The sequence below is a fragment of the Kuraishia capsulata genome, genomic scaffold (assembly GCF_000576695.1).
Source record: "Kuraishia capsulata CBS 1993 genomic scaffold, Kuraishia_capsulata_scaffold_7, whole genome shotgun sequence".
NCBI classification, from domain to species: domain Eukaryota; kingdom Fungi; phylum Ascomycota; class Pichiomycetes; order Pichiales; family Pichiaceae; genus Kuraishia; species Kuraishia capsulata.
Window position 1 is genome coordinate 812,717 of NW_019172956.1, and position 23,360 is coordinate 836,076.

General features: G+C 43.9%; 14 protein-coding genes across 14 annotated transcripts; 8 read left to right on the forward strand and 6 right to left on the reverse strand.

The window, feature by feature from the left end:
• Positions 1 to 14: 14 nt before the first annotated feature.
• KUCA_T00005909001 (uncharacterized protein) lies at positions 15 to 1,316 on the forward strand (the record flags this gene model as incomplete). The annotated part of the gene is made up of 1 exon (XM_022603808.1): positions 15 to 1,316. One exon carries the CDS (start codon positions 15 to 17, stop codon positions 1,314 to 1,316), a length of 1,302 nt encoding a protein of 433 aa, XP_022461896.1.
• Positions 1,317 to 1,703: 387 nt separating this feature from the next.
• Positions 1,704 to 2,096, forward strand: KUCA_T00005910001 (uncharacterized protein; the record flags this gene model as incomplete). The annotated part of the gene is made up of 1 exon (XM_022603819.1): positions 1,704 to 2,096. The coding sequence occupies one exon, from the start codon at positions 1,704 to 1,706 to the stop codon at positions 2,094 to 2,096; it is 393 nt and encodes a 130-aa protein (XP_022461897.1).
• Positions 2,097 to 2,650: 554 nt separating this feature from the next.
• On the forward strand, positions 2,651 to 3,079 carry KUCA_T00005911001 (uncharacterized protein; the record flags this gene model as incomplete). Its single annotated transcript, XM_022603830.1, has 1 exon — positions 2,651 to 3,079. One exon carries the CDS (start codon positions 2,651 to 2,653, stop codon positions 3,077 to 3,079), a length of 429 nt encoding a protein of 142 aa, XP_022461898.1.
• A 289-nt stretch (positions 3,080 to 3,368) lies between these two features.
• On the forward strand, positions 3,369 to 4,169 carry KUCA_T00005912001 (uncharacterized protein; the record flags this gene model as incomplete). The annotated part of the gene is made up of 1 exon (XM_022603841.1): positions 3,369 to 4,169. The coding sequence occupies one exon, from the start codon at positions 3,369 to 3,371 to the stop codon at positions 4,167 to 4,169; it is 801 nt and encodes a 266-aa protein (XP_022461899.1).
• A 386-nt stretch (positions 4,170 to 4,555) lies between these two features.
• KUCA_T00005913001 (uncharacterized protein) lies at positions 4,556 to 5,212 on the reverse strand (the record flags this gene model as incomplete). The annotated part of the gene is made up of 1 exon (XM_022603852.1): positions 4,556 to 5,212. The coding sequence occupies one exon, from the start codon at positions 5,210 to 5,212 to the stop codon at positions 4,556 to 4,558; it is 657 nt and encodes a 218-aa protein (XP_022461900.1).
• A 3,421-nt stretch (positions 5,213 to 8,633) lies between these two features.
• Positions 8,634 to 10,076, reverse strand: KUCA_T00005914001 (uncharacterized protein; the record flags this gene model as incomplete). The annotated part of the gene is made up of 1 exon (XM_022603863.1): positions 8,634 to 10,076. One exon carries the CDS (start codon positions 10,074 to 10,076, stop codon positions 8,634 to 8,636), a length of 1,443 nt encoding a protein of 480 aa, XP_022461901.1.
• A 35-nt stretch (positions 10,077 to 10,111) lies between these two features.
• On the reverse strand, positions 10,112 to 10,423 carry KUCA_T00005915001 (uncharacterized protein; the record flags this gene model as incomplete). Its single annotated transcript, XM_022603874.1, has 1 exon — positions 10,112 to 10,423. The coding sequence occupies one exon, from the start codon at positions 10,421 to 10,423 to the stop codon at positions 10,112 to 10,114; it is 312 nt and encodes a 103-aa protein (XP_022461902.1).
• Positions 10,424 to 12,640: 2,217 nt separating this feature from the next.
• On the reverse strand, positions 12,641 to 12,823 carry KUCA_T00005916001 (uncharacterized protein; the record flags this gene model as incomplete). The annotated part of the gene is made up of 1 exon (XM_022603885.1): positions 12,641 to 12,823. One exon carries the CDS (start codon positions 12,821 to 12,823, stop codon positions 12,641 to 12,643), a length of 183 nt encoding a protein of 60 aa, XP_022461903.1.
• A 2,479-nt stretch (positions 12,824 to 15,302) lies between these two features.
• Positions 15,303 to 15,635, forward strand: KUCA_T00005917001 (uncharacterized protein; the record flags this gene model as incomplete). Its single annotated transcript, XM_022603896.1, has 1 exon — positions 15,303 to 15,635. The coding sequence occupies one exon, from the start codon at positions 15,303 to 15,305 to the stop codon at positions 15,633 to 15,635; it is 333 nt and encodes a 110-aa protein (XP_022461904.1).
• Positions 15,636 to 16,298: 663 nt separating this feature from the next.
• Positions 16,299 to 18,263, forward strand: KUCA_T00005918001 (uncharacterized protein; the record flags this gene model as incomplete). The annotated part of the gene is made up of 1 exon (XM_022603908.1): positions 16,299 to 18,263. The coding sequence occupies one exon, from the start codon at positions 16,299 to 16,301 to the stop codon at positions 18,261 to 18,263; it is 1,965 nt and encodes a 654-aa protein (XP_022461905.1).
• A 255-nt stretch (positions 18,264 to 18,518) lies between these two features.
• Positions 18,519 to 19,202, reverse strand: KUCA_T00005919001 (uncharacterized protein; the record flags this gene model as incomplete). The annotated part of the gene is made up of 1 exon (XM_022603919.1): positions 18,519 to 19,202. The coding sequence occupies one exon, from the start codon at positions 19,200 to 19,202 to the stop codon at positions 18,519 to 18,521; it is 684 nt and encodes a 227-aa protein (XP_022461906.1).
• A 345-nt stretch (positions 19,203 to 19,547) lies between these two features.
• Positions 19,548 to 21,269, forward strand: KUCA_T00005920001 (uncharacterized protein; the record flags this gene model as incomplete). The annotated part of the gene is made up of 1 exon (XM_022603930.1): positions 19,548 to 21,269. One exon carries the CDS (start codon positions 19,548 to 19,550, stop codon positions 21,267 to 21,269), a length of 1,722 nt encoding a protein of 573 aa, XP_022461907.1.
• Positions 21,270 to 21,294: 25 nt separating this feature from the next.
• KUCA_T00005921001 (uncharacterized protein) lies at positions 21,295 to 21,663 on the forward strand (the record flags this gene model as incomplete). The annotated part of the gene is made up of 1 exon (XM_022603941.1): positions 21,295 to 21,663. One exon carries the CDS (start codon positions 21,295 to 21,297, stop codon positions 21,661 to 21,663), a length of 369 nt encoding a protein of 122 aa, XP_022461908.1.
• Positions 21,664 to 21,744: 81 nt separating this feature from the next.
• KUCA_T00005922001 (uncharacterized protein) lies at positions 21,745 to 23,325 on the reverse strand (the record flags this gene model as incomplete). Its single annotated transcript, XM_022603952.1, has 1 exon — positions 21,745 to 23,325. One exon carries the CDS (start codon positions 23,323 to 23,325, stop codon positions 21,745 to 21,747), a length of 1,581 nt encoding a protein of 526 aa, XP_022461909.1.
• Between the last annotated feature and the right edge of the window lie 35 nt (positions 23,326 to 23,360).

Sequence of the window (23,360 nt, forward strand, 5' to 3'; positions counted from 1 at the left end):
TGGGACACCATTATATGTACATTGGAGGCATGTTTTTCCTGGGCATATTCAACATCATAGCTGCTTCTGTGGAAAACGTATATGTGGTGATCGTGTTTAGGGCACTGCAGGGTGTTGCTGCTTCTGCCACAATACCATCTTCCTATGCACTGGTCAGTAACCTTTTCACTGGTAGAGCGTTGCATTTGGCAATTTCTGTGCTCACTGTATTCATGACTACCTCGTATGGATTGGGATGCGTCATGGGTGGTGCATTTGCATTAACATCGATTGGATACAGAGCCGCTTTTTATCTTTTGGGTGGCCTGGCGTTTCTGGTTGCATTTCTGGGTTCCTTATGTATTGAGCCAGCTTCCGTGAAAGGAGACAGCCTGAAAGACCTGGACCATATTGGGGTTACTTTAATGCTTTCGGGATCGTTGTTGTTGGTCACTGGTCTGACAGAGGGGGGCACCTCTTGGAATTCTCCGTCAGCCTACGTTCCAATTATTTTTGGGGTTCTGCTATTATTCACCTTCTTTGCCTGGGAACTGTATATCATGCGGAAGTTCAAAAGCTTCGACAGCGTGAATCTGCTCATACCGTTGGAAACGTGGACTATTCCAAACATTGTTCCGTATTTGTTGATAAATGGCATAGGCTACTCTAACATCTTTTCCATAATGTTGATGTCAGTGGAGGTTTTTGAATATGTTGCAATGAACTCTCCTCTGATCGCAGGTCTCAAAGGCTTAACAGGTGCAGTGGGCCTATTCAGTGCTTCAATACCTGCTTCTCTTGCTTTTGGCAAACTACCACCAAAGTACGTGATCATTGTCGCTAGTACTTTCTCCCTTGCTGGCTCGATCGTTATATCGAGATTGGGTTACACGACAGAGTCCTGGTGGAGGTATGGACTAACGGGCATAGGACTCAGTGCCTTTTCTCAATGCTTCATCTTCTACTTCTGTCTTAACACGGTGATTGTCTCAGCACCTCTTGAAATGCAGGGAGTTGTGTCTGGAATGGGTATGACCAGTGTTCAGATGTTTATAGCTATTTCTTCTGGTGCTACTTCCTCGATTGTGGGTGATGTCGAACTTGGTACCACTTCTGAGATCCAAAAGCAGATGATGGGACGGTACCGTCACGCCTTTTACTTCATGATTGCCACATCCGCTTTGAATGTTGTTCTAAGTTTGTTTATCAAGGATACGGGGTTTGGTTCTTTGAAGCAGAAAAGGGAAAAGAAGCGCATGGGGAGTGAAAGCAGGGATTGTACAGAGGTGGAAGTTGGAGCTTCTAAACAAGTCTCGGAATCGTCTGACTGTGTCTGAAAATTACTTGAACATTGCTAGCTGGTTTTCTTATTTTTCAAATTACAATATCTCCGAACTTGACAGATCTGAGAGTTATTAAGTTGATAATAAATGTTTTCCAGTACACGGCTCCCTCACCGTGGTTGGACAGAAATTTTCATCCATATAATCCGAAAGCTTGAGATGGCTCAAGCTTTCTGAGGCTAATATTTATTGCACGAATAATCTTCATATGGTTTGCAGTCCTTCTCACTTTTAAAACCTCGATTTTTTATGATAAGCGTTATCAGAGCATATCGTGTACCGTACAAATGCATTGTTTCCCCTTATCAATCTCCTCCCTCATATATGCTTACTCTTTATTCATTGGATATCCCGGTTTTTTAAGCCCCAGCCTGGGAAATTATGAGGGCTGAAGACGATTATAAAGGACCATCGACACAAGAACATTTGGAAAATGAATCATCTCAAACCGAAGAAGAACTATATGCCAAGCTGCAAAGAGAGTATCGTGAACTGGATGAAAAATATACTAAGTTGAAAGCTCTTCTGGGTAAAGTTAGTACTGTCTTGAATACTGAATTGATTACTGAATTGAGCACTGCATTGGAAACTGGTTTGAAAGATGATTCGAAAGCTAAATCGATACCTTCGTTTTTCGTTTCTTATCCATCGGAACTTGAAGACAGCAGTTTGAGCTTAGCGTCGTTCATTTATGACTGTTTCAGTGAAAGTGGTAAAATCTTTGTTGTTCTTATTCTGGCAGCTTGGCTCTTTCATTTTTTGTTCTTCGACTAGGTTTGCGAATATTTGATGGAAACGATCGCTTAGTTGACTTGTCATTCAATATGAACACATCAGTCCAGAGATCACAGCGCTGTGGTATATGTAATTTTACGGGACTCAGTACAGATACTTTTGCACTAATTTCAACTCACTCAATAAACTTTACAGATACCATTTAGGATAAACCATTATTCGTGGCTGTGTAGATCGAGATCTGCTTCTTTCCTCCTCTCTTTTTCTTGAGACTTTGACGGTTGTTGAAACCAATGAGAGAAGAGTGCACTAAGAAGTTCACACTAGTGTCTTAGTAATAATTTCAAAGTAAACTATCCATTACTTAAATCATTTTTATCCCATTTTATATCTATTTGAACCCATTGCTTTCTCCATCTCTTCACGCTTTGCATCTGCATATATTTAACCCGATTGGGAAAAAGGTAAACACTCTTGAGATGACTTCTGGCGCTCAAAATCTGGCGCTAAATCTTTCCAAGTAATCTTGGAAGGCAGAAACTCAAGTCTCCTTGTCTGTTTTTACGCCGAAATTGACCCTTTCCTCTACTGCCATGTCCTTCACAACACCACTCAAGCCAAACAACGATTTCATGAACACGCCCGAAGCGAAACTGGAGTTGCACGCAGACGTGGTAACGCCAGCCAACCAGGGTCCTCTTGACGATGATTCTCCTTCCCCTTCTAAAAGAGTGATCCAGCCATTACATCCTTTATCTCAAAACAATCAAAATAAGCTGCTTAGTGACGAAAAACTCAAGCCTAAATGGGGTCAGGAGAAACTGAAGTTTCACTCTCCCAGCGATAAGTTCTCGTTGTCACCCATAAGTTCCAAACTGCTGAACAACAAGAAATTCATGTTCCTCAATAAGCTGCTTTATGACAAAAAACAGATGCCAAAACAAGAGCCCGGAAAGCCGACGGAGGATTCTGCCACCAACAGTTTGAAGTTGAAACTGGAGGCTCTGAGTTTGAATGAATGAGAGGAGATAATCTCGCGTGAACCACTATACCATCTGAATAATCCAAATCAAGCAATAATGATTTACTACCTTCATCTGTATTTCGCAGTTTCTGATCAGATATCGCCATGATACTCGCTTTGTAATGTCTCCTAAGTAAGGCTGTATAACAAGTTTGAAATGTCACGTGCCTATCAATCACGTGACATGCTAAACCACGTCTCCTAAATCACCAAAACACGTAAATTGGTGTTGTTGAAGAACTCATCAGGCCTCACTCACAGCATAAAATCTTCAAAACAAGACAGACATGGACTTCGAAAATCTGGGATTATCACCAGTCTCAGGCTCTCCGTTGCCTGGTGATCAAAGTATAGAAGAGAACTTGGGACTCACTGATGGAGTACCCATGCTCAAGAACAAGACAAAGAGATTGAACTACAACCTGAATACCGAGCTGTTACTTTCGAAAAGGGGGCTTCCTGAGTTGAGACGATATGCATCGAATTTCAAGTTTAAACGCCATCAACCGTCGCGACTAAGACGCGATCCACGACGCGACAAGTTTGTGAACTCGGTCGCGTTCCAGAACCTCACCCGGATTCTGCAAATGTACCAGGTTTGGGGCCACAATATTTTCCCAAAGGCAAGATTGGCGGATTTTATTGATTTGGTGAAGAAAACGGGCAATAAGAAGGAGATCAAGGCATACCGGATTGAGTGCATTGAAGAAGAGGTTGCTAGGATTCGCGGGTTGGAGCATGGGTTTGGAATAGATATTGGTGAGGATGCGGGTAATGGAGACAATTTGAAGAATACAAACTCTACCAATGACAATCTTCCAAACCGTCAATCTCAGAGTGTTGATGAAGACGAGGACGATGAAGAAATCAGACGTCCCACCCGAACCAACAATCTCTTTGTTGGAGACGATTATGATGACTCGGAACCTGCTCCAACATCGACATCTCAACCTCCTGATGAGCTTGAAAGTCTGCTCACAAGAAATAACGATGACAACTTGGACGATTTTGACTTAGCGGATTTCGCTGAAAACGAGGCAGATCAGTATGAGGATGAGATGGATGTCATGAGGGAATTGGGAATATGAGAGTTAGAGCCTACAACTCTGGAATAAAGAGTCTGAATAAAGCTCTGGAGGGCTCCTGAACAAGCGGTATGAAGCACTGACTGCAGGATGGTTGGTCTGATCAACTGCCAGTTCAAGAGCTATTGGTTTGAGGACCACCAGTGTGAAGGATGTTTCAGCATTATATGATCATCATAGTTACCAAGAGCTCCCAGTTGGAAGGTACTGAGTGCAAGTACCAATGTTTCACGGAGGGTTCTAAGAAGTACTGTTTCAAACCACCGCATAACTCCCCCCACCAACCACCTTTCCGCATCATCACCTCTGCATAGTAACTACTGTCGAATTATTTCTTCTAATATTTATTGTGTAGGCTTATGAACATAAATAGACTCTCCTGAATCTGCTCATGGCTTCAAAATACCACGCCCCTCACCCAACTCCTCCACAGTCACCGACAGCGGTCTGCGGTAGACCACGTCCCAGAACCCTTGAGGTTTCTCCAGTGGGACTTGGGCGTCTTCCTGGTTGTTGAGTCTTCCATCCAGCTTCGTCTGGTTGTAGGAATTCTCGGCCAAACCACCGAGTCCCTTACCCCAGGCCAGAAGTGCAAAAAACGATCCTACACCAACCGAGAGCTGCAAGTTTCTCGCAACCCCCTTGGACGCATTAGCAATAGAGGAGGTAATTAGGGTTGCTAGCGAGGCTGCAGCAAACTCTCCTGTGAATGACTTGTCGGTTTCCTGGATGTTCTGTATGGAGCTGGACAAAAAGGCATATGCTCCAATGCCCACTGGCAGCCCCAGAAGCTGTGGCTTCGTCAGTTGGAACATATTCAGGTATTTAGCCAATCCTGGTCTTGCAGAACCTCTTCTGAATTGTAGCAGTCTTCTAAACTGGGTTCCTCCCAAGAAAAGGGCACTTCCAATGAACGACCTGGCGGTGATGTTGATTGTGTCCACCGGTTGGTATACTCCATCCTTTGACACGGAAGCCGATTCCGGCCAGAAGGGCTTTGGATACTTGAATGCTGATGTCTCCAGCTGAGGCGTTTCTTCTGACATATTTGGGCTGAAAAACAAGCAACTGTGGGTGATAGGAACAAGTTGAATGTGTAGCTTCTTGAATCTGAAAAGACCAATGAGAGTCAAGCGAAGACAAATCCACTTTTTGATTTTTGCACGACGTTTGTTGTGTGCGTTGCACAATAGTAGTGTGTAACTCGGTAAAAAACAAAAACAACTATTTTCCTGGGTTCCGGCCCGCCTTTAGGATCCTTACAGGAGAGTACGTCATCTTACTGCAAGACCAAAATCAAAATCACCACAGCGTCGAACATTGATTCTAAGGAAGAAACGTTCAATTACACAAATTTAGGTCTGTGCTAGTCCCTGTATATGCATCAGAGTGCGCTAGTGTAATTGGTTAGAATAGTCTCTTTGATTAACACTTTTTTTGTATGCTTCTATGGCCATGTACAGTATCCCGGAAGGGCACTTCCGACTTTTCTGGAAGGGAGAAAGCTGATGCTCTTTGTTCTCTTGAATAGTGTGGCTCATTTGCATACGAGTGGAACAAAATTGTTTATGGTATTGTTCAAACTTACAGCCACGATGAGAGATCGATTAAAGAAACTCGACCTCCGATTGGATTCAAACTCCGTAATTAACCAATCAACTTTGCAAATCAATGTGCCATTGTCATATACCTTTTAATAGAGCTTTCTTTATTTAAAAGGATGATTGTTCCGAATTGTTGATCAGCACCATTCTCCGTTGAATCTTCAGCGATGTGTATGCTTATGTACTTCTAACGTTGATATTTATGCATGTGCGTTGCATGGCGATCGATCTGTGAAGAGTGCTTTTGCTGTATGTGACATCATCCGCATCCTTCTAAGGAGACCTTTTTAAAGTTCGAGAAAGGATTTCCGAGAGGTTGGATACGTAACTTAAAATCTAAAAAACGTTCAGGATGAATGAAAATCCCGTTTTCCGATACAAAGCGGCCGACTTCTGAACAATGCGGCTTGCGGCTATATTAGAAATAGGCCCAAAATGTACGTCAATCGTTCGTAAATCGTCCTAGGTTAAGCAGCACGTTCCTAGTACTGATCAAGAGCAAATTTCGAAGTGAGTTTGAGTTCGTGAAGATAGGACAGAGAATGGCTCGATCGGTAAGTTTGTCAGACTTTAATCACAACCAAGACTTTTTTGCCTGGAAAATCACTATAGAATCTAAGAACTCTCGGGGCATTAGCAGCGTTTCCCCCCTTCGAAGCCCCTACCCAGTTCAGATCGAAGACCCTTCCCGATCCGGTAAAAAATAGTTCTGCGTTAAAGCGCTTATATAACTGAACCGAGGTTTAATACGCAAACTTGATCCCTTTCTATAAAATATTTAAAAATATTGAATTTCCGTATTGCCCACTTGTTGGTCTCTGAGTCCAGGTCCGAACTCTAGATTTTTATACGAACAGTAGCTAGGCTGTCCTCGGACATCCAGATTGTAATCCGTACGGTCGGGCAATCCGGAGGAGTGCCAGTTGGTTTTGCCATAGTAACCCCTACGGAGTTACCCCTGTCTGCTAAAAGCAGCAGTTTGTTTGAGAGATTGATGTGTGCTCAATGGCGTGTATGGTGACCCCTTCCATGTACGGCATGAGTTCGACCAGACCCCGTCTCCAGAGTAACGCCCTCACATGAAGTACGCATACAAAACTGCTTGAAATTGGGCATATAATTGATATATGCGATGCGCTCTAACCTTGCAGGTTAAGTCTGATCTACATATCAGGTTTAATGTGGCACATTCTCACGTTGACTGGCTATAATGTGGTGAAGGTGCTGATCGATACAGCCAACAATTCGGGAACGTCAGCTGTTCCGAAAATCTGAGAAATTATATATTAGGCAAAGTTGCATATTTTGGCAACTTTAAATTTTCTGTGTGTGTGCGTCGAAGTGGTAATATACTCTACAGTCGCTGGTTGGCCTCTGGTCTACATTGGTTGGTGAAAGGTTCCTGTCTCCGAAAACCCCAGAAGGAACATCTTTTTCAGAAATTTAAGGGATACAAGACATAATGCGCTCAGTTTCCATTTCTGTTCATTCTGGGCTCTCGAATACCCCTTAATTTCTCTCTCATCGGAGCGAAAACTGGCAATCAGAGTTACAATGCATAGTTTGTGATCCTTTGTTTTGAGATATTTCAAATATTTTTTTTATATTTGCTACCGAGTAACCATTTCAATTATCCGCAAAATTATATCTTTATTCTGGTCTTTTTCGCATCAAAATTTGACGCTTTTTGAGTGTGTTACGTTTAGAAAGGCTTTGCACAGGCTTCTACCTCGAAACATTCTGGCCGTATTCGACCCAAAAAAGCACAAATAAGTTAAACACAAAACAATATTTCATCAACATACTTTTTATGACCAAATGGCAATTTTGAAATCTTTTGAAGGCCATCAAAGGACAGATTTGGTAGGGAGAGATTCCAGAATCTCGCTCGTCTGATAGATTTTTGCAGCACACCGGAATATGTTAATACGCCAGTCTGGGCAGTCAAAACATTAATAGCTGAAGAGTAACAAGTTTTGGAGCTTGAAACTTTGAAGTTTTTTGAAGTTTTTGCAAATTTAGCGGGTAAATTAGGAGAGAAATGTTGGACGAAAGATCTCAAAGCTCACACAGGCTTTACAAATCTCTTTCTTCGTTGGGTCGTCCTTCTTTCCTGGCTAGTCCTTGTGAGCTCGTTTCAGTTGATTAATCATATGATGGTTCTGGATCTTTTTTTGTTAAACTAGATTATTCCCAAAATGGCAAGCTTTTAGTATACAATGGGTGGCTATTCGCAAACCAAATCTGCTAGACCAAAGTGTTCGTCCAGCGAATGTCAGATTTTGTCCGGAATGTTTGCTCTTTTTTATCCATTGAACAATATCCTCTAAATGGAATGTATTGAATTTCCTGCCAATCACACTGAAACTTCCCGTTCTATCTGAGTGTGTGATGTTTCAATGCCGTTCACAGTATCTCAGCAAAACACCAAAATAACTCAATCACCTTGACCAGCAAAGCAAAACATTGGACATATCGTGAAATCAATCAATGTCTCGTATTTGTGTTATATATGGAACTCTAGAACTGGAAAGACTCGACAAAAACAGCAGAGAAACAGCAATTCCCAAAGGGTCGGGAAGTTTTTACAGCATGACATTAACGCAATGGCAGCAACGAAGTGAAGAATAAAGAAGAAATAAATGAGAATTGAATAATGATTGCGAAAGAATCAAAATCAATCAAGTTCTGAGAAATAATGTCGAATCACAGAGGGAAGATGTCAAACAGACACTGACTGAGATTCGAATGGAACTTGATGCTATAATGTCCAATTAAATGCAATCGTGCATTTTCTGGTAAGAATAACAAAGTTAATTGTGCTCAGTCCTTTTCTGTTTGTCTGGCTTCTATTTTGCCCAACTCAAAACGGAGGAGGTGGATAGTGGTAAGTAAAGGGAAAGGTTGGTTGTTGATGCAGAACTTGGTACTCCTGTGTCACCATGCTATAATTGCTGGTAGCTGGAGTGGACACAGTTCTCTCTCTTTGAGTCTCACTTTGAACCAATTGTGTTAACTGTTGTGATAGCCTTTCTTCCTCATTCCAGTTCACCAGATGAGATTCGGAGCCAGACACCGAGTGCGAAGCAGATCCCACAGACTGCGAATGCGACGAACGTGACACATTCGTATTATTTACACTCATGCTCATACTAGATCTGCTTTCAAAAATCTTGTGGATGTGGCTATGAGTTAAACGTGGGTCAAAGTCTCCGTCGTGGTTCTTCCCGCGTTGCTGTCTGTCCAGCACCGAGATAATCTTCGGTGGCTTTTGCATGAGCGAAGAAATATCATGGTTATAACATGTTAGCAACGTGAACTTTCCAAAATTGTAGAATAAGCATAACATTTTCAAATCTTCATTGGGCGAAGATAACCGGTTGAGTTTTTCCAATGATGTTTCCAACGAGAAGTAAACCGAAGAAACCACAAAATCGTTGGTCATATTGATGTTTCCAAGTTCCAAATCAGACTCGTATTCTGACTCTGTGTCATCTGTCAGGGATGAGGATAATTTGACAAAATTCTTTACCGATTTGGAGCTCTTCAGAAATTGGTGTATGTGGAAAGTAAGCATCTTAAAGGCCCAGTACTTCCAGATCTTGCAAATGCCGCTATCGCTCCACTTCAAAAGTTGAATCACGTATCTGAGACTCGAGTTGAAATCGTTCCATATCTTTGTGTCTGTAACCGAGTCTAATTCTTGTAGCATTAAAACCACCTTTAAAACCATCAAAAAGACAATTGGATAGAACAAAAACTGCAGCTCCAAATTGGAGTCGATCTTGGAAGTGATGTCCACCTCACCACATTTGAAATCCACATTAAATATTCTCACGATATCCTGCTGTATTGAGCCACATACATCTAGGCATTTTTTCCTCGCTGAGGTTGCCAATCGATGCTGAGAAATCACATCCTGTGCTACCAAACTCAGCTGGCACAGTATGGAAATACAGGGCATGTCCACAATTCCTCGTTTATCAAATCCGTCACTGGTGAACATTGATGGTGGCTTTATGTCCAAACAGGGCTTATCCAGGATGCTGCAAAGAACTTTGTCCCAGAGATACACGCTCCAACGCAGTCTAGAATTTTCGGGCAATGGCATCACCGAGTGGAAGTGCCATAGCCACGCACTCTCAAAGTTCATGCTCATGGCACTCGCCATTGACTCAAGCAGAGAGTTTAATACCTCTGCCTCATTTCCAAGACTGAAACTGTAGTAGTGGGGAAACACAGATGTCAACACTGGTATGGGCTCCTGACTGCTGATGTCCATCATCTTCAAAACAAACTTGGACATTGGCGTCTGTAACAATGGAGAGAGGTCCGGGTTTTCTAATGGAAAATACAACGGGAAACCATGCAAAATAGGATCAAAAGCAGGCTCGAGTAATGAGGGGTGAATTGATGGCTGATCGTGATAGTCCAATTCAAGCTTTGCGTGAATTTCGTCGTCATCATCGTCCTCGTCGTCGTCGCCGCTGCCGTGAGCAAGGTTGCTGATAATCTGGCCGTCAACATGACTATGACGATAGCTGGATCCGGAGTAGACCTGGTTCGTTTTCTCAAAAATTGCAGAGTGTTTGTAAACGATTGCATTGGATGGGAAAGAATCTGAGTTGAGGGCTTTCTCACCCGAAACTTCATCGTTCAATTGGTCAAGATTCAGTTCGAGTTTTGAACTCAAGTACGATATCTTCCTTTCCAAATGACGAACATAGGTTACCGAGGCGGATTTGTCATATTTGCAAGATATTTTTAATCGCTTGCAGTTTGAACAGATTGTATTTCCATCACATTTAGACTAAAGGCATGTTAGTATTGAGTCCATACCAAACGAAGATGGTCGTGAGCACTAAGGTCGTATGCCAAACATCCGACCCAATTCACGCTGGTTGTTTCAATTTAAGTCATAGTCCTTGCACTAATCGGTATTTCCTTCATATTTCAGTTCTAACCCTTGACTTGAGCAGAAACTGAGCAGATGGTCAAACCAGGATCAACAACACTTCTCGGGGGCTAGGGTGAAAAGGGAGTCATAATTCTGGTGGGAAATAGAGTGTTTTGGAACGACCGTGGAATCGGTGGGAAATTGTATTGCCATCTCAAAGAAAAGTCGAGGTAATCCCTAAAACTATGTCACATACCTTCTTTCTTCTGCAGTTGAAGCAGGTCAGCTTGTGGAACTTGGGCAGGAATCTGTCATCCATGACCACCATGCCAATTCAATACAAATAGGTGAAATAAATATGCCTCAATCTCAATCACAATCAGAAAGATCCAAGTCAATAAAAAAGGGAGCACGAAAAACTGAATTTCAGGCTAACACCATGTACCCAGTGTGGAGAACCACTATACTGTGTACGCTGTAGACACGATGAATCAATCACTGATAGGATCCGATATAGATCTGAGGATTCAAAATATGCGAACAAACTAAATCTAATTCTAGCCAAAGTGATGAGAACCTGGAGGGGCTTGGTATATATACAAAAACCCCAAACCGTGATAATTTTCCATATATGTACCTCGAATTTTTAATATGCCCTCGCTCCATCTCTTATCCTGTGCAGAGATTAACATGTCCTCCTGTGCATTTGGGATGACTATCAGACGGGAAAAAAAGGCCATCTCCATTATTGACATTTCTTTTTGCAAAATTTTTTCTTACATATGCATTTGCATGCATCATGCAGATATAGGAAAAAATATGCGAAGATCGAATCACGAACACTAGACCGAATTTTTTGAGTTTGGCACTAATCGAAGATTCTTCAAATCTGTGTTTTTTAAATCACGAATTGTTCAATTCTGAAAATCGGATTCATGTCTCTGCAGATCATGTGGCCGCGCACCGTATGGGATCTAGGTGATAGTCCCATGTAACTTAATGTGATTTATGCCCAGGGCGTTGGGTCTTTGGGCTGGTTCGTGTGTCTGTTACATTCATCGCTAGTATCCGAGGAAGCAAGAAGGAGATTTGTGCAATCGTGCTTCTTGCTTCAAAATGGGGAATTGATGAGCCTAGGCAACATGCCCCCCCTTTCCCCACCATTACTCGTTGCCTATATAACGATGCTAGATCTACTGATCAGCTGTTCACACTAAATTATGGTTGAAATATTATATAAAGCACTAATTATATTTTATATATAACCGACTGGAGCCGGCGAATGCCTCTGTCGGATGGATCAGATATTTTATATATGTAATATATACAATAAATCAAGCATTGGATAACTTAAACTCCCAAGGATAACTTCACATGTTATTATTAAATTTACCTCCCATGAACGTTTTTTGTCCGTTTTCTTTCCGCTTTTGACATCGCCGAGTCTTGTTCTCTTTGTGTGCGTTCAATACAGGTGCTGCGAGCTCTTGAAAGCGGTGCAAAGCGTAGAATACCGAAGATGCATAATGTGCGTTGGGCCTAATTGGGAATAGGGGATGATTGAGCACGTCATTCAAAAGACAAGATTTGATGGATCCTTTGTGATTTTCGAAATATTGTAGATGTTTTGGTGTGTTCTAATTAGAAAATCTATGGCTTTTCAAATTTTTGAGAGTTTCTTGAGTTACTTCGAGTAGCTCTGGGTAGTCCTGAGCCTCTTTAACAGCAGGAAAACCCAAAAACTGAAGAGCTTTGAGTTGTTCCATATGGGCTGAGCCTCGGCAAGAGTAGATACATAGTAATTGTGTCCAGGTATCAATTGACCAAATTCATTCAGGCATTCAGTAATAATTATGACACGTTACGAGTTCAACCGGCTGAGCCCAAATGCGTGAGAAAACATGTTCAAGTTCATACCTACGCGTGGTTCCAAATATCACCTTCTTTTCATCGAAAAGTTCATGCATACAGCTCTAATCCCCAATTTTAATGATCAAATCATGCATGGTAAACTTAAAAGTTAAAATTTCTTCATCAAAACGCAATACTGGTCCATCGTCATCTGCCCCCTTCTGCGTTTCTCGTATCCAGTTGGGTGATGGTAAATCCTGCGGTTGCACGCAAATAAGCTTCTTCTCGAATTGGTGTGTGGCCATGGTGATTTTGCTGACAGTACCTACTCGAGTTATGTCCCTAGTGGTGAACGAAATCGATCATATAGGATTCCGTATACATTATGATTGAAAGCTGAATGGGTCAAACATCAAACCTGTTTTGCAAGTCTCCAATAGATAAACCGCTTCTCAATTCTGGATTTCAAATTTCAAATTTTTACCTTTGGGCTTTTCCGTCAATGAGCGGTCAGAGCTCAGTCTATGGCGAGATTTCAAGAAGTACAGCCTATCGTTTGGATTTGCCATTTTTTCCTTGATGCCCGCGAGTCTGGACGCATCTTAGTCAGATCTGGGTTCCTTTGAACTTCTTCGAAACTTTTTTCCATGCATTTTCGTGCATGCAAAATGAGAGTTTCCGGAAAGTCCCACTTGCCCTTGATGGTTCTGTCTCAGGAAAGACTCCATGCTTACATGTAAGGGAGTGTCGTATGCAAGTAGACAGCAAGTAGGAAGCTTGGAGCTCAGTTTACATGGCTGTGCAACTAAGAACAAGGCGAGCCATGTCATTCAAGGATAAGAATAATAACTTTGGCTGAATTTCATCCAGCAAGAATCGAAGACTGTCGACAAAGTCTTATTGCGCTTAGAAAGCTCCCGCCATCTTTTCCCGAATTTTCGTTACGAAGCAAACCTTAAATTTGCTTTCTCAAGAAGCTCTCAATTCGAGAGATCGGATTTCTGAGATACGGTATCATAAGTGAGGCGTGTACCACCGACTTTTGCTGCGCCCTATGCATCGTTCTGCATATCCAGTTATCGGATTGATTTTGTGGAGACTTTTAAGAGAACGCAAATTTTTGCTGCGATTTCCATGGTGATAGGAGAAAAATACTCTGCTGCAGGACCAGTTAGACGTGACAGTAGTAGTGGGGCTACGAAGGCATGAGTACGCCACTAAGACAAACGTGTTTTTATTTTATCCGAGTTCGCTTTGTTTTGGTCACGCTTCGGCGATTGCGAACATTTGAGTGATTCTTAGGTGGTTTTTATCTTATAACATCTTTCTTCGGACAAAACAAAAATTCTTTTCGAACATGACCCAGTTTGTCCTTTACGGAAAGGCTTCGCTATGGACTTTCGATCACTACAGACCCATAATAAGTTCTTAAATTGCTCATAACTAGAATAGGAGTTCACCGATAGAACAATTTCAATCCTTTTTCGGATCACTCGGTTTTCCATATAATCCCAATATGCACAACCAACATGGAAATCCTCGACTCCCAGCCGAACATATGTAGTGACCGTATCTAAAAGCAATTCCCACTCCACCCGGAAAATCCCCTTGCATCTGTTGCGCGGGAGTGCAGATCTTCTGCAACTGTGCAGGTGGAGGGTACCGTGGCTGGAAGCACTGCGGGCATCCCCTCTGCATTGACTTCCAAGAAACTAGCGTGTGTGCACAATTGTGTGTTTAGCCAGACTGTGGGGTTGAAAAATATGCCAGTTTTGGGTCTGAAACCAACTAAATTAGGAACATAAAACTGCGCCAGTATTCCTAGTCTAGATTGCACAGTTTCTCCACCTCGAATAGAAATTATTCTTCTGGAAGCATCGTATGCATGCAGGATCTAGAAGAAGCTGTAAGGCTGGTTTAGCTTCTGAAGTTTTGTGCTGAAACCTATTTCGCATCTCTTCCGCATGCTCTACATTAAAGTAAATTCAGCATAGAGTAGTTTAAGAACTTTCAAGGCTATTTTTAATCTAAAAAAAAGGTGAAAATTTGTGACTACCGATGATGACCTTCGCATTCTCATCCGCCGGATGTGGTTAATGATCCGCCGGTATTTCCACCGGGATCATGCGGAACCGGAAGATCGAATTTGAACGTTCCCTTCCAGAATATTTGGATCTTCTCGAAGAATTTCAGAATTCTCTCGAAATATGCACAGAAATACTGCGAATGTTACAAGGTGTTTTTTGGTGTGGATTAATGGAAAAAAACCCCGAGATTCGGGGCGAAGTCCCCAGATTAGAAACGAGACTTTCGTGTGGATCTAGAAGCAGCGTGAAACAGGCAGTGCGATTGACGTGTGCAGATATAAATAGAATAAGATAGAATTAAATATAGAACGTTTTATGCTATTGTTAGCACAATTATTCTGTCTGAGCTCTACCAGATGAACGCTTTGGCTGTTATTTTAATGGTGTTCGTTAAAGTACTCGCAAAGGTAGCTCGCTTTGATAGCCTGGCGAGATCGGCTGCAGCATGCGCAGCAGACAATAAAGTGTCGAAACCAATAATTATGTAGTGTAAAACCACTTTTTCGGGACTTCCCGTCGGAATACCCGTCGGAACATCCCCGGTCCCGGTGGGTCTTGCTATCACGCTTCCACCTCAACGCAACGTCAGGTTCACACGTAAATTTTCTCCGATACCATGAGCATTGCAGCGAAATTTTTCACATGCATCTCATAGGCATGTGCACTAGGGCGGCGAATACCGGAAACTTTATTTTTCATGTCTGCACTGCAAGGCAGAACTTGCTTTGCTGCCCAGAAGATCTCTCTGACCCGTCAGGCGCTGCAGGGTTTGCGGACAATACAGAAGAAAAAATTCTGCCATCAAAATTGCGTACCAAACTTGGTTGCCGGCACCGTTTTGGCAGAACCGAAGCACATGGTTCCCATCAGCCGCGGCATGTTATCCTCTTGCGGGGATTGGGCAATGCACACTACCATCACTGAAAGTCTGGGGAGGACTAGGATCATCATGAAATATGGCTTGATTGGGCTCTGCTATGGGAAAAGCAATCATGGTATCATCATCAGACTTATTGTGGCGATTAGCTGATTTGCTGCCGATTTTTAGCTATTCTTGAGGGTTGAGAAGAGTGTAGGCGGCAGTGCGTTCATCTGCATGAATGTGCTGCCTAGAGACATGAACTCGAGCGGGCAATTTCGGGCTGAGATGTTTTTTGTTAGGTAGTTCAATTAGATACATTGATTGTGTTACTCCGTTTCTTTCACTAGAAGGTTCTTTCAATAAACGTCCTAGAGCAAGCGTGTAGTCAGCAGCAGATTTTAAAATAGAGCTTTAACGGAATTAGCCCTCGCACGCGTCCGACAACAGCGGGGTCGAGTTTATTGGTCCGGGTAGTGTTACTCATTTGAGCATAAGAAAGGGTTTTGAAAGCTTTCTTTCAAATATTTTTTTCGTCAACTCTTCCAACCTTTCAACCGTTTTATCTCTTTGAACTCATTTTCGACTTAGTTTCTACTCGGTCGTAACTTTGATTGCGTGCTTACTAGTCGTTTCAGTGCTTGGTTGTTTTTCATCCTCGGAGGTTTAGCCACAGTGGGGATTTTTCAGTTGCTGTCGGAGTAGGAGAAAGCGTTTCAACGTGGATCGTTTTTTTGCTTTCACAACAGAATATTGACATTATAGACTTCTAGATTGTGATTTTCGTGCCTTTGAGTTCAGATTTCGTTTTTTCGACTGTTGCTCTGTTTCGCCATGTTCAAAACTAGATTTTCCAAAACGGCTCTGGCACTTACATCCGTATCCCTGTCAGGACTTGCACTAGCTGCCTATGTTAACTCGCGAGAGGTCACGCAGCTGAAACAGCATTCAGTCAGCAAAAGCGATGACACCAAGGAACTGAGAACGTCCAGGGTACCTCCGCCTACTCGTGAGGAACTTTTGACTAGACTCGGAACTCCATACAAGTCCAAGGGTGATGATTTGGAACTTGCTGATGCCACCAGTGCGTACGATCTGATCGTCGTTGGAGGTGGAGCCACCGGGACGGGAACAGCCTTGGATGCCACCACTAGAGGATTAAAGGTGTTGTTGCTAGAAAAGACCGATTTTGCAAGCGGAACCTCATCCAAATCCACCAAGATGGCCCATGGAGGTGTCAGATATCTCGAAAAGGCTATTTTCCAGGTTTCAAAAGCACAGTTGGATTTGGTGGTTGAGGCTTTAAATGAACGTGCTTCCATTCTCAACAATGCTCCACACCTTTCTCAGATTCTGCCCATTCTCATCCCCGTGTACAAGTATTGGCAGTTGCCATATTTTTTTGCAGGATGCCTGTTGTATGATCTTTTTGCGGGATCTCAGGCCTTGAGATACTCGTATGTATTGAGTGCTCGTTCCACGTTGATCAAGCACCCACAGCTGGACCCACAGGGTTTGGTTGGTGGACTGGTTTATCACGACGGATTGTTCAATGATGCTCGTCTGAACTCCACGCTTGCTTTGACTGCTCTGGAAAATGGTGCGACTATTCTCAACTATATGGACGTGACCCAGCTTTTAAAGGTTTCTGGAAAGGTCAAGGGTGTCAAGGTTACCGATAGAGAAACCGGTAACCAATATCTCGTCTCCGCAGATGCGGTGATCAATGCCACTGGTCCTCTTTCAGACAAGCTTCTTGAAATGTCTCAGGATCCACAGGGATTGCCTCTTAAAGAGCCCGCAAAGCCAAGAATGGTAGTTCCTTCTGGTGGTGTTCATGTGGTTCTTCCAGATTGGTACTGTTCGAAGGATATGGGCCTTTTGGATCCATCCACTCCTGATGGACGTGTGATGTTCTTCCTTCCATGGCAGGGAAAGGTCATTGCCGGTACCACCGACACTCCTTTTGACAAAGTGCCTGAAACGCCGGTTCCCAGTGAGGTGGAGATCCAAGACATTCTGGATGAGTTGAGGCGTTACGTCTCATTTCCAGTAAAACGTGAGGATGTTTTGAGTGCTTGGTGTGGTGTCAGGCCATTGGTGAGGGATCCTTCACATATCGACCCTAATGGTGAGACTAAATCGACTCAGGGATTGGTGAGATCGCACCTGGTGTATGTTTCTCCTTCTGATCTGATTACCATCTCTGGTGGGAAATGGACCACATACCGTGAAATGGCCGAAGACGTCGTTAACAAAACCATCGAGCTTGTTCCAGAACTGCAATCCAAGGTGAAGAACGGATGTGTTACCAAACACTTGAAGTTGGTGGGTGCGAATGGTTTCGACCATACTTTGGTGGCTCGTCTCAGTCAACATTACCACGTTCCAGACCTGCTATCCAACCATTTGGCCAATAACTACGGTGACAGAGCGCCTCTTATTTTGGAACTGTACAAGAAGGATAAGGAAAACCGTCTCCCCATCAGTTTGGTTGGAAAACACGAGCCTGGTTCCTACGAGGACTTTGACCATCCCTTCACAGTTGCTGAATTGAAGTACTCCATTGTGTACGAATACGCTCGTCATCCGATCGACTTTCTTGCCAGAAGGTGTAGATTGGCGTTTTTGGACTCAAATACGGCATTGGAATCAGTTGATGGAGTTGTCAGTATCATGGCGAAGGAGTTGAACTGGTCCAAGGAACGGGCAGAGGCCTATAGTATCCAGACAAAGGAGTACATCAAGCACATGGGTCTGGTGCCTAATGAGACCAGCTTCTGGAGTATGCCAGCATAGAGTGACTTGAATAAAGGAAAGAAATGTGTTTTTTCAACTAGAAGCTTGAAGTAGTTAATAGAGACTGTTTTCGGCAGAATAAAGAAAGGGTATGACATTACTATCTTCCACATTATTGACCAGTAATTAGTAAGGGTGGATATATTCTCACCTGCTCAACAGCACCAGGTATGGAGCGTCATCATATAGCTCAAGACTTTCTGATCGTCTCGCCATTCGCCATCTCAAGCATCACACGTTGCTTCTTTTCGCTTTCTACAACCCCAAAAAGCCCTTGACACCACTCCAATTGTCATTGTTGTACATGTAATCCAGACTATGTCTCAAAGATTTGTGAATATGTTTCGGATCCGTCTGGTACAGATACATGCATGCACCCCACGAAAGAGCAGCAGTCACCGTCCACGCGTTGCTGGTGATCGCTGAATGAACCTCAGAAAGCGTGTTGGGTGACCAGTCGTTCTCCAGAACAGCATAACTGAGTTTCTCGGCCAAAATGCTGCCGAGCGCAAGTACCAGTCGCGAAATCAGATACAAAGTCACCTGATGGGTGATTGCTCTGGCAAATTTCGCATTCTTGAACGGCTGGCCATACACGAAAAAACCAGCAACTGCACCCGCAATAAAATGGACAAACTTGTGAGATTTGAATATGCGGCTTCTTCTCAAAAAATACAGTGTTCCTCGGTATATCACAGCAAATCCAGCCAGCACTTTGGCATGCTGTAACGATAAGCTCGCGGCTCCAGTCACTCTTTTGAGCAAGGGCACGTTTCTGCGAAAGATGAAAGAGACAGCAATTGCGTGCGCAAAGCGGATTCGTGATCCATAAACAACACCATTTCTAGAGGCCCGTAGCATGTTGAGGGCGTCCAGAACTATTTGTGGCAGAGCCAAGTCGAGGTCGTCGGAGTCTGGGTCGGACTCGTAATCAGACATGGTGAGGGAAGAGTGGAGACCGGTGCGACGGACAAGGCAAGTCAAACAAACAACTGTGGACAAGAGAACAAGCCAAATCAAGTTTTGACAAGAACAAGAAGAACAAAAGAGAACAAGAACAAGACGAACACCGAAATCAGTTTGCACCCTCTTTCAGTTTTGACATGTGATTGCGGGGATTCCGGGGATGGTCGTGTGGAAACAATAGGTAGTGTGAGTCACATCCTAAAAGCACGTGACCGTTCCTAACCGGGGTGACAGCTGTATCCGGGTTCTACCTTCAAAGGTTGTTGTAGTGCTTCCCATTGAATCGTCTGCCTGGTGTTTTTCCCGCTTATCTTGCTAATGTCGGATCTCAGTTCTGCCTCACTGGTAGACGATCCGGAAGAGCATCCGCCATTATTGCCCAAAACCGGCGATGGCCCCACCCTCAAGTCTGAGATATGGGGCTGGTGCTTGTACGCATGGGCCTCAGAGCCATTCATAGTGAGCGTGGTTGGGACTTATGTACCGCTTTTACTAGAGCAGTTGGCTCGAGACAACGGGGTTAGGCTCTCTGATCTCACAACGCCGTGTGTTGGTGCAAAGCATCCAAGTCCCGTTCCGGAACCAATACCACCCACACCAGATGACCCAAATCCTAAGCACCCACAAGAACATTCGTGCGTTCTCCCGGTGCTCAATGGCAATTTCAACATCGATACTTCGTCATATGCTCTTTATACATTCTCGTTCTCAGTCTTCGTGCAAACGCTGGTCGTGATATCCATGAGTGGGGCTGCGGATAGAGGGTCGTATAGGAAGTCGCTTCTTTTGGGATTTGGTGCGGTAGGAGCCATTGCTACGATGGTTTATATATTCATAAGCGACTCAAATTACTATTGGGCGAGTTTCTTGGCGATTGTGGCCAATAGCTGCTATGGAGCCGTGAATGTGTGTGGCAACGCCTTTTTGCCTGTGCTAACAGATAATCATCCGGAACTGACGAGGAGGGACTCAGACTCGAATATTTCACGCTCAGAAGCAAAAGGTGCTATTTCCTCGAAAATCAGCGGAAAAGGTGCTTCTGCGGGGTATATTTCCGCTCTGCTCGTGCAACTTTTGACGATGCTGATTTTGGTGAAGCTGAAGAAGGGTATGTCCTCAAAGACACCCGAAATCGCATCCAATTCGTCGATTTTCCCGATCCAGGTAGTGATATTTATTGTGGGACTTTGGTGGTTTGCTTTTCAGTTGCCTCTCCATTGGTTGCTCAAGCCAAGACCCGGTCCCCATCTCCACATGAGCCACTCTCCACCATCTCCCATAGTGTACTCCACGGAGGGACCAAAAACCTACTACACAGGGCTCCTCGTGTACAAGCTAACCGTTTTGAAGGCTTATATCATATACGGCTGGAAGACTTTGTTTTTGGCGACCAAGACTGCGAGACAACTAAAGGACATATCGTTGTTTCTGCTGGGATGGTTCATCGTTTCCGATAGCACCACCACGATCAACTCAGCTGCCATTCTGTTTGCGCGATCCGAGCTTAAAATGTCTACTCTTCAGCTCTCTTTCATTGGAATAGCAACGATGCTTTCCGCGATATTGAGTGCGTCTCTGATACCAACGGTGATCCAGCCTTACTGGCATATCTCCACTAAACGGATGTTCATCTACACCATCGTGTGGAGCAGTGTGATTCCTTTCTATGGTTGTTTGGGTTTTTATTTTGACTCTTTTGGGCTCAAGCACCCATTCGAAATGTACATTCTGGCAGTGTTCTATGGGTTCTCGCTAGGTGGCCTGGCAACGGTCTCCAGATCTCTGTTCTCATTGCTCATTCCGAAGGGCAAAGAATCGGTGTTTTTCTCGCTGTTTAGCGTCACCGACAAAGGTAGCTCTATCCTGGGACCTGCTGTCGTGGGCATTATCGTTGATAAAACCCACAATATCAGGTACTGCTTCTACTTTCTGTATGCTCTTTTGGTGGTTTCGCTTCCGGTGTTTGCTCTCGTGGATATTGAGAGGGGCGCACGCGAGGCATTAGTGTTGGAGCATGTTGATGATAATGAGAGGGAATGAGAATTGTGAACAAGAATTTGGCATTATGTCTTCGCATAGCCTGAAATTCGCCATTTTAGTACACGAGTACTCATCCAATGAGCCTGTACATAAGCCAAAGCTGACTTTTCTGTCTTCTGATGGACATCAGTCTGTCGTTTTTTCTAACGACTTTCCACAGAATATCATATTATTCCCCAGCTTCTGCCACCATTGGAACCCATTTCATTTCATTTCAAGCCTTCAACGCTTGTCTGCAGCCGATGCTATTCCGTTGGTTTCATCGCGCTTCCTTTACCGTCTTTACCTATACCACTTTAAATACTTCATGATCCTATTTCATCCTATATCATCCTATATCATCCTATATCATCCTATTTCCCAGTGTACCCCAAAGCCCGGTCCAATCTGCTAAAGGTCTTTTTACCCGCGATCGACCACTCTTTTTTTTCACTACTTCAGATCATCCCCATTCCACTAGCAGTTCTCACCTGTCTCACACTCCCCATATCTTCACCGTGTGATCGTCCCCAGCTGTAGCAAAAACCCTGGCCCCATATCCGGTACCGTTCCGATTCCAATCCACACAGTTCACCAGCTCCTTGTGTCCCTCCAGGGCATAAATCAGATTACCAAACTCGCGATTCCAAATATAAACCCTGCCATCTTCACTGCCACTTAATATAAAGCTCTCGTCCCAATTACCGAAACACGAGCGAATCACGTATCTCGCTTGCTGCTGGCCGTAGTACTTGCGGATTAACGTGTAGTTTGAAAGATCCCACAGTTGAACCTCTTCAGGTGCAACGTTGATGATACAATGGCGTGAATCTTGCGACATCGTCACCGATGTGAGCTTTTTGCCAATCTTGATCTCCTTCAGAAGTTTCTTGGTGAAAATATCGTAGATATACGCAGAATGGTCCTGATTCACCGTGATGAAGCTCTTCCCGTTCGGGAAAACCGCAAGATCCGTCACCCTCTTGTCGTCAATGGGCCATTCGTACGACACCTCAAACTTGGAGTTGAAAAGCCACAATCGTTTATCAGGCGAACCAGCCAGGAACCCGGAAGAGTCTGGAAGCCACTCGCACGACCAAATCCGCAGTTTATCACCAAAAGACGTCGATTCCAAACAAGTTCCTGATCTTACGTCCCAAAGCCGCACATATAAGTCCAATCCACAGGTCAAAAGCAAGTTATCATCAGGAGACCATGAGCAGTACATTACTGCCTTGTCGGAACCCACCAGCTCCCGTAAAACACGAAAGTCATTTTCCACATCGTATATGATTATCTTCGAGTCTGAAGATGCTGAGCAAAGGTATTTTCCCGTGTTGCTGAAGCGTACGAACCAAACCTCGTCTGAGTGGGAATTCAGCGTTTTGATCACCCTGGACGGGAATTTGTCTCTGTTTGAGCGATAGTCCTTGTAAAGTGATACATTTCCTGTTTCTGTTCTTTCTCTGACGTGGTAACAGTCTTTTTCGCGCTGGTGGGATATGGCCTGGTTTAACAACGTGGCTAGTCGATGCGGCGGTAACAACCGTTCTGGTGGAACAAATTTGCTGATTTCCTCAACTAGTCGCTCCCGTGATTCGACCGGAGTTCCAAGCCAGCCCAGCTCATCACACAATTCGGCGTCAGAGTCATCCACCAGAATGCACGCCAATTGTCTTGACACATCTTCAGGAACACCCAATGGTGTAATTTCGGAGCGTAAAACCCTTAAGGCCTCAGGACGGTTGTTCTGGACCATCAAAAGCTCCAAAAACCGTTCTCTTCTCACTAAATAGAGGATATGACCCGCACTTTCGGCGTCAAAACCTAAGTCAAGTAAAGCAGCCTCCGCATCTACAAAGGCACCCTGATAAACCAGCTGGATAAACCCGTGAATTGCCGGGTCACCAGATTCAAGCCCGGAGACACCTGCTAAATCTCTGGATATCGCTTCATAGCCGAGATCTGCCAGAGTCTGGACAAGTAGTCTTGTGACTTCCTCTCTGTTCAGATTGTGGTACGGGGTATCTGGTGTAGAAGACATGTCCAGCGATAAATGGCCCTGCACAGGAGCCATTGAGGATATTCAATGTGTTGAGTTAAATGGAAATC